At 50.0% G+C, this 16,803-nt stretch overlaps 1 protein-coding gene across 1 annotated transcript in view; it reads right to left on the bottom strand.

Moving 5' to 3' along the window:
• Positions 1–14,704, bottom strand: part of MXD4 (MAX dimerization protein 4) — a 55,506-nt gene extending 40,802 nt beyond the window's left edge. The window contains exons 1-2 of the mRNA XM_043969769.1: positions 14,605–14,704; positions 13,563–13,664 (exon numbers count right to left, since the gene is read on the bottom strand). Of these exons, the coding sequence (XP_043825704.1) occupies positions 13,563–13,664; positions 14,605–14,668 (166 nt within the window). The 5' untranslated portion in view covers positions 14,669–14,704. The remainder of the gene's footprint in view (positions 1–13,562; positions 13,665–14,604) is intronic.
• Positions 14,705–16,803: the final 2,099 nt, after the last annotated feature.

The following is a 16,803-nucleotide window of genomic DNA, read 5'->3' as shown; positions in this document are numbered from 1 at the left end:
GTAGCACCGAGCCTGAAGGCCCCATCTTGTCACTTGCTGCCTATGTGAGCCTAGGCACGGGGTCTCAGTTTCCTTATCTGTAAAACAATGGGATTAGACTAGACAGGTTCTGAGGGCCCTTCCAGCCTAGGCTGTGAGTCTCAAGGCATATGGGCACTGGCATCTCCAGTGCCTTGCACAGGGGCTGGGATACAATGGGCACTTATGAAATTTCTTGCTGTTGATTGAAAACCTCAAAGTGCTGTAGCAACAGGAATAATTAATAGTAAAATGTCATTATGACAGACACAAATATAATTGAATTATACTGTTACTAATATTAATAATCCCTTCTGAGCAATCACTTCACCTCCAGGCCTCAAGTTCCTCACCTGTGAAATAAGGGGGCTGAACCAGATAACCCCCCCAAGGCCTCTAGTTGTTCTAAATTCTATAATAGGACCAAGGCCACTCCCACCCGACCCCCCAGTTAAGACTAGATCTCGGCTTCCTGGCTCCTATTCCTAGGACCAGAATTCTCTGCTATTGAGCACACACATTTCCCAGGTTCCATCCATGCCCTCCTTCCCTTTCAGACATGGGCCTAGAAAAAAGAAGGGAGAGGGGCAGCTAGGTAGCTCAGTGGATAGAGCACCGGCGGCCCTGGATTCAGGAGGACCTGAGTTCAAATCCGGCCTCAGACACTTAACACTTACTAGCTGTGTGACCCTGGGCAAGTCACTTAACCCCAATTGCCTCACCAAAAAAAAAAAAAGGGGAGAGAAAACTCCTGGCCATCTCAGACCACCCAAAGGGCAGTCCCTTCCAAAGCTAACAAGAACAAATCTCCTGTCTCATACCAAGTTCAGCAAAACATGGTCAGCCAAGTTTGTCAAGAGATTAAAAAAATAAGCCCCTCTCTCTCATTGAGGAAGTGATGGACTACAGGTATGTAATATGGTATATACGGCTGGGAGGCTGGGACATGCTGGCTAGCTTTACTAACTGCTAGGTGGCACAATGGATACACCTGAAGTCAGGAAGAGCCAAGCTACAATCCAGCCCTGGACACTTACTAGCTGTGTGACCCTGGGCAAGTCACTTTACCTTTGACTGCCTCAGTTTCCTCAACTGCGATATGGGGACAATAATAGCACCTACCTCCCAGGGTCCTTGTGATAATCAAGTGAGAATATTTGTAAAGTATTTTGCAGACCTCTGAGTATTATATAAATGCTAGCTATTCCTCTTTAAATTTTTTTTTCAATTTTTAGCACAAAGGATGGCTTGCTGGGTGGGAAAGATATATTTGTAAATAAAAGTGATCTGAAGATAAAAGATATCGATGAAAAAAATTTTAAAGACGTGAGTATGGAAAGAACACAGTCTACCTCATGCAGTGTGCGCCCTATTTCACTTGGCAATGTCTGAGACTAACTGTGCATTTACTGACCACCACCTGTACCTAGGGACTTATATTAGGCCCCTTAAAAGCTAGAGATTAAGGAGGCAGAAGCCCAAGATCTGAGTCCATCTCTGCTGCCCTGGCCACAGGTATACCCCTCCTTTCCCTCAATGAGCCTCAATTTTTCATCTGTCAAATGGGAGCAATAACGCCCTCTAGCTCACAGGGTTTTTATATGGAAAGTATAACTGAATAATCAAGACATTATCATCATTATTATTGTCATCAATAAACTCTAAAGTGCCTTAGGAATAGGAAGTGTCACAGGACTCAGCCCCCACCTACTCTCAGGGACTTCATGGTCTGATGGGGAGAAAAGCCAAGGCACCAAAATAACTAACCACAAGAAGCAGTATATAATAGTAGTACATACAGAAAGCACTATGAGGGGTGAGAGAGATCTCCATGGGCTGGGGTGGTCAGGGAAGGCTTCCTGGAAGAGGTGAGACTTGAGATGGACCCTGAAGGTTAGGAGGAATGTTAATAGGTCAAGAAGAAGGAAGAGGGGCATTGTGGGAAAACTGTGGCTATTTTTTTTTTAAGTAAGGCAATTGGGGTTAAGTGACTTGCCCAGGGTCACACAGCTAGTAAGTGTTAAGTGTCTGAGGCCGGATTTGAACTCAGGTACTCCTGAATCCAGGGCCAGTGCTCTATCCACTGCGCCACCTAGCTGCCCAATAGTTGGGGGGGGTTTTTGGTTTTGGGGGTTTTTTTGCAGGCAATAGGGGTTAAGTGACTTGCCCAGGGTCACACAGCTAGTAAGTGTCAAGTGTCTGAGGTCTGATTTGAACTCAGGTACTCCTGAATTCAGGGCCGGTGCTTTAACCACTGCGCCATCTAGCTGCCCTAAACTGTGGCTATTTAATCCAACTCTCCTGCCTATGCAAAGCATGTCTATTTCAAAGCACATCTATTTGGCCTCATGGGGATCCAGACTTGGAAATTTACCTAAAAAAAAAAACCATCCTAAATCAATGGAATCTGACTCTACCCCCTGCACATCCGTTGGTCCCCAGCCAATCCCAAACATGTTTCTCTTCATTGAAGAAGTATACTGGAAACGGAGAGAGCTTTAATTAGAGATCATCAAAGCTGTGAGGGATCATGGAGTTTACCTACCTCACTTCACATACAGGGAAACTGAGGCCCAAATACAGGAACTAGATCCAAATCATTTGAGACAGTTGAGAACATAGGTGTCCAGATTCCTAGGCCAGAACACTTTCTGATAATGGGGAAGGGCTCACGTTGGAGGCAGAATGAATGGTGTGACTACAACTGGCTTTGAAGGTGAGGACACAGCTCTCAGGGATATAATATTTGAAAAGCACTTAGCACAGTGCCTGGTATATACAGCAGGTGCTTCATAAATATTTCCTTCCTGTCCTTCTCAGGCCTGTTTCCTCCTCTGTACAATGCTAAATCATTGCCAGGGTCCCTCTAGCTCTAAGACCTGGGACTGCTGTGGGCCTGGGTATATGCAGACCATCAGGGCTATGAGCACGTCCATCCTGAAACAACCTTGGGATGAGGGCAGGAATCATCACTCTCTCTTTACAGATGAGGAGACGAAAGCCCCCAGAGAGGAAACCATTCCCAAAGGGCACATGACTGCTAAGCAGCAGGGCAGGGATCTGCTGCCCATTCTGTTAAGACTGATGCCCGGCCTGACAAAGGTCCTCACACACAGAGCCCTAACCAGCCCTATCATCCAGGGGTTTCCCACGGTCTGGAGCTACAAGCAACAGCAGCAGCACAAAGAGAGTAAGGCTGGGAAGTTGGAGACTTGTTGGAGTTGGAGTGGGGAGGCCCTGGAAAAGTCCTTTCTCTTTCTCTGGTCCATAAAGAGAAAGGTTGGACCAGATGATCTTGAGGGGCCCTTCTGGACGTGAGCTGCGAGGCAGCCAGGTGGCTCAGTGAGTAGAGCACCAGGGGCCTGGAGTCCAGAAGGCCAGAGTTCTAATACAGCCCGAGACATTTCTGAGCTGCGTAACCAATAAGCCACTAAAACAAAACAAAATCAAACAAAACAAAACCCCCCAAACCCCAAACCCTTCTGTCTGCCTCGGTTTCCTCAACTGTAAAATGGAGATAACAGCCCCTACTTCCCAGGGTTGTTGTGAGGACCAAATGGGATCATCTTTGTAGCGTGCTCAGCACAGTGCCTGGCAGCCAGTAGGGACTCTACAAATAAATGGAGTCATCATTCTGATTGCTTAAGGTGGTCACTATGACGAAGGGTCCCTCACAGGCCAGTCCTGACCCTGCCGTTTCTGGTCTCACCTGTACCAGGGCTGGGGCTGGGGAGCCCATCTAATAGGCTGTCCTGTCCCCCTGCAGGCTTTGCAGCATTCCTTGTGGTCCAAGGAGAGCTGCATCCTGTATCCACAAGGGGCCGTGCTCCTCCCCGACTTCCCTCCACCCCTTTGCAGAAAACAGTAACTTAAGGGAGGGGAGGGGGGTTGTAGTCATCGTGACGTGGGCCCGGAAACAGGACTGACCACTATAGTTATCTACCAGCTGCAGAAGGAGCCCCATTTATCAGAACTCCTTCAATTTCAATTTCTTGAGAAAGGGCTCATCTCTGTTGCTAACTTCTGTCAAACCTTGCCTGCCTGCCTGCCTCCACATGAACAAACAATGAGGATGATTTGAGTTCCTATAGAACTTTAAGGTTTACAAAGCACTGTGCTCAACAGGCATCAGCTTTACACTCCCCATTTTACAAATGAGGAAACTGAAGCTCTGTGGTTGAGGGAATTGTCATCATTGTGATACAGTGGGGAAAGAGGTGGATTTAGAGTCTCAGGGTCCGGGTTCAAATCCCTTGATTTGCCACTTACTTACTGTGTGACTTTGGGCAAATCACTGAACCCCTCTGGGCCTGTTTCCTCTTCTGGAAAATGAAAGGGTTGGACGAGATGCTTTTTTTGGGGGGGGGTGAGGCAATTGGGGTTAAGTGACTTGCCCAGAGTCACACAGCTAGTAAGTGTCAAGGGTCTGAGGCCAGATTGGAACTCAGGTCCTCCTGAATCCAGGGCCGGTGCTCTATCCACTGCGCCATCTAGCTGCCCCTCAAGGACAAGATGCTCTGAAAGTCTTTCTCAGTTCTACATCCAGGCTGCCCTGATCCACTGCCAAGAGCTACTCTTAGGGCTAGGATCTGAACTCAGGTGTCCCCTGGGGCCCCAGGTCTAACACCCTCCCCACACAGTACTGTGCCACTTCTGGACAGAGCTGGCATCTCAGGACAGAGCTGCTACCTTAGGACGGAGCTGCCTCAATGTCCCTTTCAGGAGCCCACAAAACTGCAGCTATGGAATGCTCAGATCTCCACTATGATTCCACCTCTTTGGCAAAGCATGGCATTGGGGAAAACCTGGAGGGCTACTGTACCGGAGATAAAGAGATCTGGGTTCAGATCCCAGCTCTGGATGAATTCTTTGACTTTGCATTAGCTACTTCCCTCCCTCAGCCTTCATCTGTCCATTTGTACAATAAAACGGGTGATCTGATGTTCTGTGTTCTAAGGTCTTTCTCAGGAGGTCTCTTAGCCCTATAATCGTCAGCCTCTTCTCCCCCACTCTGCTCCAATCTCTCCTCTGCCAACACAGACTCACATCACCACAGCTAAGGCACTAGAAAGGCCTACCCCCTCACTGTCCAAATGGGGAAACTGAGGCCCAGGGCAGGAAAATGCTTCACTCTAGGTCAGCAGCAAACCCAAAGCCCCAGCCCTCCTTAGACCTGGGCTCTTTCAACTATCCTTGGTCCTTCTCAAAGTTTTAAAACTTTCCAGAGTTCAATAACACAGGCTACAGGTGTTACTGGAGGAATCTAAGCGTGGGCTAGAAGGGAGAACTGTCTCATCTCAAGCTCCAACCCATCCTCAGTGCCCTGATGCACCTGCTTCTCACCTACAGTCTCACTTCTTAGGCAAACATCAAGGTGAAGTAGAACAACAGTAGATTTGGGGTCTGCGGACCTGGATTCAAGTATCACCCTTACCATCACCTACCCATGTGACTTTGCCCAGGTCCCTTAGCTTCCCTGGACTGCAGTTTCCTCTCTGTAAAAAGTACAGAATCTCAGCCACCTAGTCCCACCCACATAGACCAATCCAGCCTCCTCACCAAAGCTTCTTGATTTTTTTTTTTTTTTTTGCAGGCAATGGGGGTTAAGTGACTTGCCCAGGGTCACACAGCTAGTAAGCGTCAAGTGTCTGAGGCCAGATTTGAACGCAGGTACTCCTGAATCCAGGGCCGGTGCTTTATCCACTGCGCCACCTAGCTGCCCCCTCACCAAAGCTTCTTAAACAATTACTTTAACAGTCAAAGGTTACGTATACCTATTTTATATAGCTATATATCCACAGTGGTGTAAAATTTTCTCTGGAGAAAAGCGGTCTCGAGTGGGAAAAGTTTAAGAAGCCCTGCTCCACATCATCCTAGAAATGGCTGGCCATGCAGCCTTTGCTTAAAGACTTCCCACAAGAAGAAGCCTTTTAACTCTCTCAAGACAGCCAAGTCCACCTTCGGACACCTCGATTTTGCCTAAGTTTACCTTCTACTCTCCTACTCCAAATTGAAGTCTCATCCCTTTTCCCCCATAACAGCCCTTCAAAGAATGAGACAGCTCTCTTGCCACCCCCCACCCCACTCACTTCTCTCTTCCCAGTTCCTTCCACTGAACTTCTCTTGAAATTAACCTGAGGCCCTCAGCCTCCTGACTGGCCTTCTCTGAAGACTTAAAATGGGGCACCTAGGGAATGAGTAAAACATAAAGGAGGAAAAAGTTTTCACACCGTGTAAGCAGTAATACATATGCAACGATCTCCAAGATTCCTTCCAGCTTTAAATCTGAGCATTTAAAAAAATCACTGGGGTGGGGGGTGGGCAGCTAGGTGTCGCAGTGGATAGAGCACCGGCCCTGTAGTCAGGAAAACCTAAGTTCAAATCCAGTCTCAGACACTTAACACTTACTAGCTGTGTGACCCTGGGCAAGTCACTTAACCCCAATTGCCTCACTTAAAAAAAATCATTGGGGGGCAGCTAGGTGGCACAGAGGATAGAGCACCAGCCCTGGAGTCAGGAAGACCTAAGTTCAAATCCAGTCTCAGACACTTAACAATTACTAGCTGTGTGACCCTGGGCAAGTCACTTAACCCCAATTGCCTCACCAAAAAAAAAAAATCATTGGGACTCTAAGATGATCTTCAATTAATATACATGAAAATCCCTTGCCCCTACCCCAGGAAGTGACTTGTCCAAGGTCACACAGTAAATAACTGACAGAATCAGGCCTCTACCCTGAGTCTCTTGACTGTGTAGCCAGGGTTTTCTTTCTACTTCTCAACTTAGTTTATCTAAATCCTAGGTATTTCTCTAGCTTGACCGATCTGCCTGACTTCAGCCTTTCCCTCTTTGTGGTGGTGGTGGTGTTTGATCGTTTCAATCACGTCTAACTCTTCCTGACCCTATTTGGCGTTTTCTTGGCAAAGATACTGGAGTAGTTTGCCATTTCCTTCTTCAGTTCATTTTTGTTTGTTTGTTTGTTTGTTTTTTAGTGAGGCAATTGGGGTTAAGTGACTTGCCCAGGGTCACACAGCTAGTAAGTGTTAAGTGTCTGAGGCCGGATTTGAACTCAGGTACTCCTGACTCCAGGGCCGGTGCTCTATCTACTGCGCCACCTAGCTGCCCCAGTTCATTTTTACAAATGTGGAACTGAGGCAGACAAGGTGAAGTGATTTGCCCACGATCACACAGCTAGCATCTGAGGTCATATTTTAACTCAGGTCTGCCCAGACTCTAGGCCAGGCGCTATATCCCCTGCACCACTTAACTACCCTGCTTAAATAATCATCCTAATATACCACTATGATAACATGAAAGCAGGTATTGTAGGCTTGGCTCCCAGGCCCTGCCACCATTTCTTCCTTTCTCTGATTCTCACCTGTTTCATTGTTACTTAAATGTTTTAGTCTTTTCCCCATACAGACAGACTAGTTCCCAACACTGGACCAGTTCTTGAAATAAAGCAAAACATTTAAACCACAAGGCTACCCATAGCAAGGCCAGGCCACCTGACTGAGCCAGAGGAAATGCCTTCTCTTGAGCAACCTGGAATAACCGCTTACAAGACTTTCATCATCTTATTTCCAGGAGTCACAGTCAGCATCACTCGGGCTGCATATTTCCTGTCCCATTATGGCCTGAATCCTTGGCCTGGCCAGTACAGGCTCTGTACAGTCTAGGCCCTTCTGACTCCTCTGGGCTAAAGCAGCCATCGGGGTTGGCCTTCCTCACAATCCTAATACTCTTCTCACGAGGGGTAATAGACAAAGCTGAAACCCCTTCATTTGGCAGATGAGGCAACTCCCAAAGGAAGGAAGTGACTTGTCCACAGTCACCAAGGTAGTAAGCAGCTGAGGCAAAATTCAAACCCAGGTCCTCAGATGGGGCACTTGGAGCTCTCTCCACTCCACTGCACAGGATATGAGATTATTGGAGTTGGAAGGGACCTCAGACATCCTCTAGTCTAACCATCTTGTTTTACAAATGGTGGAGGGGCAGCTAAGTGGTGCAGTGGATAGAACACGGGTCCTGAGTCAGGAGGACCTGAGTTCAAATCTGGCCTCAGACACTTGACACTTACTAGCTGTGTGACCCTGGACACATCACTTAACCCCAATTGCCTCACAAAAAAAAAAAAAAAGATTTACAAATGGGGGAAGCAGAGACTAAGATGGTTCAAGGTCATAAACCAGAGTCTTTAAGGCCCAGTTCCCTCTACTAGGCTTTCTAGTCCAATTCTACTTTCTCTGCCTGTCCAGATCTGACCCTCATTTCTTCTGTAACAGCCTCCTAACTGGTGGCTTCTCTTCACTCCTCCTCCCTCTGTAAAGCTCCTTGCACATACTCAGAAGAGGAAGCTTTGTAACTCAACCATACCATTCCTCTACCCAGAAGAGAATAGAGACTTGCTGCCCATCCAAAGCCCTTCACATTCAGCTACCCGGCCTTCTCACACGATTCCCCTTCCAAAAATCCTTTCAATTCAAACGACCTGCTGTCTAGCCTGCTCTCCTGTCTTCTTCTGCCTCTGTTCTTATCCCTGGGAATGGGACAAACTGTCAACCTTAACCGACTTTCGAACCTCGGCTTGTTGAAAATTTCCTTTCTTCAAGGGCCACCTCACTGATGAAATCTTCCCTGGGACCACCACTGTCACTGACGGCAGCAGCTAACATTTATATAATGTAGTGCTCACTATGGGCCAGGACTTCTGCTAAGCAGTTTAAAAATATCTCATTTGGTTCTCAGAACAACCCTGAGACACAGGTGCTGTTATTATCCCCATTATACATAGGAGGAAACTGAGGCAAACAAGGTTAAATGACCGGCCCAGGGTTGCCCATCTAGTAAGTGTCTGAGGCTGTATTAGAACTGGGCTCTTCCTGACTCTGGGGGCTCTTATCCACTCTGACTTCTAGATTAAAATGATGTGGCCTTCTGATTTCTCATGAATCTTCTCACCTGGACCCCTCTCCTTTGCCAAGGACGAAAGGACATCAACAGTTTGACTTCCGTCATGTGTCTCCCTCCTCAACACTAGACTGTAAGCTCTCTGAAGGCAGGGTCTATGTGGGAGCTAAGTCTATCTCCAGAGACCCTTGCACACAGTAGGTACTTGGTAAATGTTTTTTGAGTTGAGGCACCTTCGATGCTTGGCTTAAGCCCCACTGTCCTCCAGGAGGCCTTTCCTGACCAGCCTAGCCCAGCCCAGCCCAGCCCAATTTCCACTGCTCATCTTTCTCTGAACTCCCCAGGCACAGAAATTTAGACCCAAACTGTGTTTTATTTTACTGGTACAAGTTCTGTCCATTGGTTCAAGGAGATTAGATGAGGAAAGAAAACAGGCCTAACCCCCCCAACCTGAGCACAGGGCTAATAGGCACACTGGCACTGAAGAGACAGACACAGACAGCACTGCTGACAACTGGGGAATGAGGACAAGTTTGAGGAGAGGCCCCGATTGCCAAATGCCATGAATCATCTTCCCTCAGGTTCTATCAGGAGAAGAGGCCAGGAGACCCCAGACCTGGCCCTACAAGGAAGCCAGCATAGCTAAGCACCTATTCTGGGGCCATTACAGCTCAGGAGCAGGGCCAGAAAACAGGCTCCTGTTCAAAGGGGCTGGACCCCCAGCGGAACCGAGAGATGCCTTAGGCGTGGGGTGAAAAGCCTGAGTCTCTGTTCCTGCCCCAAACATTGAAATAGCTGGGTGACAGCAAAATCACTTCATGGAGCCTCAGTTTCCTCATCTGTAAAGTGGGGACGATGATGCCTGATACTACTTCCTCCATCAGCAAGCTGTGAAGAAAACAATAGTAAACCTACCTTAAGAATATCATGGAAATAGGAGACATTGTTAAGATTCCTTATTGGTCACATGTCTACCACCTTCTGGGGGTTTTCTGAGTTTTGCTCTTGAAAAAGAGGAAAACCAGACATGAAAGGGCCTGGTCCAGCCAAGGGTGGGACAGCAAGATCCTTCCTATGTCTTGGGGCAAGAAAACTTAACCTTACCCCAAGAGCTTAGAAGGACCTCCAGGGTACAGATTGGCAAAACAGGAAGGGACCTCAGAAAATACTGGGTCTAAATCTGATCATTTTATAGATAAGAGAGCCCAGGACACCCCAAGATATGAAATGACAATGAAGAACAGAAGCAGGGATTCCAACGCAGGCCTCCTAACTCTCCCCCAGCACACTGCCTATAAAGGGACCACCACGGCAGAGTGGGGAGGCCCACCGCCCTCGCTTTGTCCATTCAGGTCTTTGCAGGTCTCTCTCCAAGGCACAAAGTGTTCATGTATCAATGAAGATCTAAATATGAATCATTTATGGCTTGTGGGAACCCTGGTCCCCAGGGAGCCACAGTCACTGCAATAGGGGGAGACGCCAAGAAGACTCACAGAATCCAAACAGTATGAAGTTGTTTTTGTTGTGTTGTTTTTTTTTTTTAAATCATCTGACCACATGAGGGGAACATGAGATGGAAAAGCTGAGATTGGCAGAAAATCTGGAGATCTTGTATGAAGAAGTCCTGCCTGTGGTGGATGTCACCACACGGCCCAGACAGGAAAGATCTGAATTCTGCTGCATCCAATTGGCAACAGATCGACTACCTCACTGTGGCTGCCCAGCACAGACACCCCCAACTTCTGCAAAACACCAGGGAAAGAGAAAGCCAGAAGAAAGTCAAGGATGGACCAGATGGGAAATGTTGGACCAGCCCTGCCAACACAGAGTTTGTGTGCACATTGCATGTACACATGCGTGCATACACACACACACACACACACACACACACACACACTGCCCCAGAAAAACAATACACACACCACTGCCTTGCTAGTCTGGGCCCAAGGAACTGCCCTGCTCTGAAGCTGCCCTATAGCCCAAAACTCCCATTCAGAGACTTCACCCACAGGCCTGTTCCAGCATCACCAACCCAAAGTGACCAATGAGCTTCAAAATGAAAGCCAGGCTGCTCTCCGAGGGACCTGCTTAGCATGTTAACAAGTAATAATAATAATAATATCAAAAATAATAGCAGCTGGAATTTAAAGAGCCCTTACCAAGTTTTTCTTCCACTCATTTGCTCCCTGAAGCAACCCAGTGAGGCAGGTATGGCTACTACTGCCTTAGAGATGAAGAGCCCAAAGCACAGACATCAAGTGACTTGCCCAAGGTCACACAAATAGTAGCACTTAGATTCCAACTCTAGTGTTCTTTCCATAGTACCACAGCCACCTCCCATTAGAAAATATTCTCCCCACTCCTGAGCAGGGAGTCTCCACAAAGGAAGAGTCTTTGCCCTCTTTCCTCTGTTTCTCACCATCCCCTCTATCTCCTATTCCCTCTCCCCTCCCCATGGAGCACTTCCTCCTGTAGTCCTAGTTGAAGATCCCTGGAACACAAGAGGACTGGGCTGGGGCCTTGGTTTCAGAAAGGTCCACAGAGTTTAGGGTTAGAAATGGAGATCTCCTAGTTCTCACCTGTTGTTGTGCAGGTGAGGAAACTGAGGCCTATAGAGAGGAAGTCTAAGGTCACACAGCATGTTAAGAACAGGGCCAAGATTATTCAAGCCCAGAGCTAACTCCAAGTTCAATGGTCCACCCTATACCTAATGGTCCTGTCTCTCGGTCGTTGGTAAACTCTCTGGCCCTCTCTCAAAGCTTAATGAGGCTTTTGCTGGTGTGCCTCGGCCTCCCCATTCCCCACCCCACCCCCCACAGCTGCTGGAGCCTTCCCTTCCAAGGCTGCCTCACTCTCTGCTTTCCTAAAATACACTTATTTATGCACAGATCACCTCCCCATCGGAATGGAAGGTCTATTTTGTTTGTCTTTGCTGGCCAAGGTAGGTCTAGCACAATGGCCAGACACATAGTAGGCCCTTAATAAGAGTTCAATTAAGTGATTTAAATGGCCGGTCCTTGCTGTTTCTTTGGGTCCCAAGGTTCTACATGAAGAAAGTTCGATGGCAGGGTGCTGCGCGGCCCTCGGAGGAGGGGGCAGGGTGCCCACTGACCAGGGAAGGAGGAGGCTGTTTTCAAATCCCTCTGCTGGGAAGGATTTCCCTTCAGAAGGACAAGAACACAATTGCTACCCCCTCCCCTTCTTTAGGAAGGAAAAGTGGAAGGATGTCGGCTGGGACATGGGGGAAAGTGCAGGAGTTTAGCACAATGAGCCCAAAGCCCGTTATTTGGCAACTGTAGGTGCTGGAGGAGAAAAGACCCTGAGGAGTTTACCACGTAACAAGGCGCGGCCCCTTTAAGAGAATCTTCGGCACGTACACAGCGCTCTCTGGGCACGGTCTGCTTAGGCAAACAAAGCTAGGGCCCAGGGAGCCTCAGCCAGTGCCGAGCTGATCCGACCCTGGAGCTCGGCCGGCCCGGACTGGGGGTCGGGGGTGGTGGGGAGTGGGGTGGGGGACGTAGTTCGCACCCTCCCTCAGCTGGAGCCGCTTTCCAATTAAAATCAAGGGTGGGGGTGGGGGCTGCCTATAGACTGGAACTCTCAGAAACCACTATCCAGATGTGAGGTTTCTCTCTCAAAGGCAGACAGCAAGCCTGGGGTAGGTAGGGGAGAGAAGCCGGGACTTGGAAGGCCGAGGAGACTCACAGGTTCTAAGTTCCAGCACGTGTCATAAACTTGCATGACCTTGGGCAAGTCCCTTCCCCCTCTCTGAGACTCAGTTTCCCTCTCCTTGAAGGGGGGGGGGGATTGGACTCGTGGCTGGGGCCCTTTCGGTTCCTGAGACCTGACCGAATTCCACCGGAGCATCTGCTATTCGGGGGGAAGTCGGTCAGTCAACAACACGCTGACCAAACGCTTACTACGTGCCAGGCAGTGCGCTAAGCGCTGCGAGCACAAAGAAAGGTAGAAAGAACATTGCTGATCCAGACCCTTGGGAGTGGGGGAAGGAATTACAAGTGTGTGCTAGTGGCTGCTTTTAAAGTCCCCGAGCTGGAAAGTCTGGGGGGTTGGGCTTCCACATGACTCTTCCTGCCTTAAAAACAAAACTAAGAAGTTTGGGGGGGGGGAGAAGTGTCCCGGGCAACCCAACCCCGGACCTCGCCCGCCCACCACCATCAGCTAGGAAGGGTGGGGTGGGATGACATCCGTCCCTCGGCAGATGGACAGACAGACACTGCTACTGCGGGGGGGGGGGGGGCGGGGGTGAGAAGGGGGGCAGCCCAAACTGCTGAGGCTGCTGCTGGGTTATCGAGCCGGGCAGAGCCAAAGCAGAGAGAGGCTGTACGCGTGGCAGTGTTTATGTGGGAGATCAAAACAGAGCCGAGCCCAGCCCAGCCCAGGCTAGGGGGAAAATGGCGACGGGATCTGGGGTTGGGGCCAGGTCCCCGAGAGGGGTAGGAAGAGGCTGAGGGAGGGGGATGGGGGTGGGGAGAAGAGCTCAGTTTCTCCGACTCCCAGTCCCTGCCTGGCAGGTCCAGGCCACTGTGGTCCGAGCACCTGGAGGGGTGTGGGTGTGGGAAAGAGCGGGGTAGCCGGGTCTACACTGGTTGGGTGGAGTGGGTCGACAAATTTTTACCTGTTATTCTGAGATTTCCTGGCCAAGGCGGCCGTCTTTGTTTTTTTCCTGGAATACTCGCTGTCGAAGGGCAGCACCGACGCGTAGCCGTGTTCGGCTTCTGGGGACAAAGTCACACGCGTTAGGGGCCGGGGTGGAGTGGGGGGCGCAGGGGCGCGGTTCCCTCTGCCCCCATTCTCCCCACCCCACCCTTCCTACCCCAGATCCTTCCCTAGCCTTGGGGCTTGGCTGACCGGCCGGATCTGGGCAGCTGCGCCCGGATTTTTAAAAAGGCACCCCGCAACATTTCTAACCCCCTCCCCCTTCTCCCAGAACTAGAGATTTCTTCCCGTGCCACGGGGCCTTTTGCAAATGGGGTGGGGGCTAGTAAGCATGTCCCAATCCTCTTGAGCTCTGTCTGTCGTGGGGTAGGGGAAACCGGCCGCGGAGACCTAGGGCAAGGCTCGGAATGGGGCGGCCCGGCCCTCGGTGGGGGAGGGGGTCGGACAGGAGGCAATGTAACACGCTCTTTAACAGTAACAGCCAGACACCGTAATAGACAAGGGAAGTCAATGCCACGGCCACAGTCACCGAGCGCCCCTCCCTCCTCCCAGCGTCGGGCAGCTACAGAGACACAGAGACTGAGAGATCCAGGGGCAGAGAGGAAATCGAGAGAAAAAGACACGGGGGAGAGACACACCGAGACGTGACACGGGGACCCAGGCAGGGAGGCTGTTTTTTCCAGAGAGGTTGCCTCTTTCGGGCCGAGGCACTTCCACATTGTAGAAGCTCCAGTTTTCCTTTCGGTTGCTTTTTTGGTTGATTTGTTTGGTCGACTTTGCAACAAAGTATCTTCCCCCGCCTCCCCCAGGCCCCTAAACCTCAGGTAGGATTCGTGCGCCTCGGAGCCAGCGGGGAACCGGAGGGAGCCGGGGCTCCAGGAGGGGAGGGAGGGGAAGAAAGGGCGTCCCCCCCCGGGGCAGGGGGCAGCGTACAACAAAGAGAGAGGGGAGCGGAAAGGAAAGGGGGGGGGCCTGGAAAAGAGTCAACTCTGGGAATACCTCGGTCTCTTCTCTCCAAGTACTCGGCTGCTTCCAGGAGGAGTAACAGAGAGTTCCACTCCATACTTTTGGTGCTCTGTCACTCACACCAGTCCCCCCCCCCACCCACCCCCCCCAGAGAAACCAGACGGCAAACACCCAGCCCCCCCACCCTGGCTCTGGCTCCTCTCCCTGCCTATAGAGCAGACCCCCGAGCGCCCAACTGCACCGAGTTCACACACTCCAGCCTACTTCCAAGTCGCCTATACACCACCCTCTCGCTCCAGCCCTCAAATTGACACATAAGACCGACGGGCGGGTCGAGCAACCAATAGAAATCCGCCGTTTGGGCTTGGGGGCGGGAACTAGGGTTGAGAGGGACCAATGGAAGCGAGCCGAACCCCCTAAGCTTGGGGAAGAGAATGTTGACAGATCTGAATGTCTCTTCCGATAGGCCGGCCGCGATAGTAACAATTTAGAAGCCGAAGCTTAGCAACAGCACGTGGTGGCCCAGCCCCCGCGCTCTCTGACTGGCCGTCAGGGTGCATGTTAAGTAGGCGCTGGGCAACGATTGGTCAAGAGGAGGCTATGTAAAGTAGCGGAGAGTGGACCAATGCCTGGGCAGGAGGGAGGCTGGCCAATGAGCTGGGCCGAGCGGACTGCGTTGCCGAGAGGAAAGGAAGCCTGGGCTGGTGGAGTGGCCTGGTCTAAGCCGACCTGTTAGGAGCTGGGATGAGACGTCTAGGGGCCGAGGGGGAAGGCGGGGACACGGACACCGTTAGACGGAACTCCCCTTCTGCCTTCACGTCTCCAGGACTTGTGAAAGCAACAATCCACCAGCCTGGGACAACCGCCTTAAAAGACAGTCCCCGAGGCAAAAATGATGCCATAGGTGCTAGGCCTGGCTTTGGGGGAGGGGAGGCCCTTCTGTAGGCCACCTGGTGATGAGTCTGGACCTCTGGACACTTGCCTTCTAGTCCTGCTTCTGTGGCTTGCGATGGCTCTCGGAGAGACAGCTTAATGGTTGACTGGATCACAGATGGGAGGAATCTTGGGAATTCACATAGGATCCTCCCTCATTTTACAAAGTTGGAAACTGAGGAAGGACTCATTGGAGGTCATTACAGACAGGAGATAGCAGAGCCCAACTTGGAGCCCATGCCCCTAAATCTGAGATCCAGTCGTTGCCTGTTTTCCTCTCTGGCCCACCAGGGGAATGGACCACATGGTCTCTAAGGCCCCTCCCAGGTCTGCCATTTTCTATTCTAAGGTCACTAAGGCTGGATCTAACAATCTGGGTTCCAAGGATCTCTCCCGGTTCTGGGTTCTCTGTTCTAAGGCCCTTTTCCATTCTGTCATTCTCTGTTCTGTGTTCTTAGGTCACTTAAAGTGCCAGCATTCCCAGTTCTAAGGGCTCCTAGCGAGTTCACATTCTTACATTCCATGGTTTACTTTCAGTTCTTTTTGGCATGTTGCCGACCATGGGTGGCTCTTCCTGTTGCTTGTGTGTTCCAAAGGTTGGGTTTAGCAGCATATGGGGGTAGCAAGTCAACAAGCATTTATTAAGCACCTACTATTTTCCAAGCACTAAGCTAGGCTCTGGGAATACAAAGAAGGGCAAAAATCAAACTTGCCCTCAAGGACCTCACAATCTAATGGGAGAGAAAGCATCCAAATAATTATGTACAAACAAGATATATCTATATAGCTATATGCACACACACACACATATAGACTGAGGGAATGCTCAGGATAATACTCAGAGGGAAGGAGGGGGATGAGAGAAAAGTATAGCATGATATAAGGTGAACAATGACATTAGCCATTAACTTATCCTCTGTCAATCTTAGCTTCCACATGTTTAAAATGAGAGTAACGATATATTATTTACCTAACAGGATTCAATATATAATCCATAGAGTACCATAGAATTGTGAGCTGTTGTAATTATTAATCTCTACTAAGATCTTTCTCTGATGCTTCATTTCAGCAAAGAGTGACCCCAAGTTCTTCAAAATATACTATTGGACGAAAAGATCTAGCCAGCTGAAAAGACTGCACGTGGACCTGGCCTGGGTAAGTACAGAGAGGCCTGGTCATTAGAGGGTTATGGATCCAGGGTGTAGATGGATATCTTCAACCGTGGCAACTCATGAAGATCAGCTACAAAAAGGGCATAAAGGCGCTCTGACCCCTGTTGGAGGCAGCACCCACAGTAAG

This window comes from Dromiciops gliroides, chromosome 6, assembly GCF_019393635.1.
Source record: "Dromiciops gliroides isolate mDroGli1 chromosome 6, mDroGli1.pri, whole genome shotgun sequence".
Classification (NCBI taxonomy): Eukaryota; Metazoa; Chordata; class Mammalia; order Microbiotheria; family Microbiotheriidae; genus Dromiciops; species Dromiciops gliroides.
Note: the sequence above shows the minus strand (reverse complement) of the source record. Positions and strands in the feature narration are given on the sequence as shown.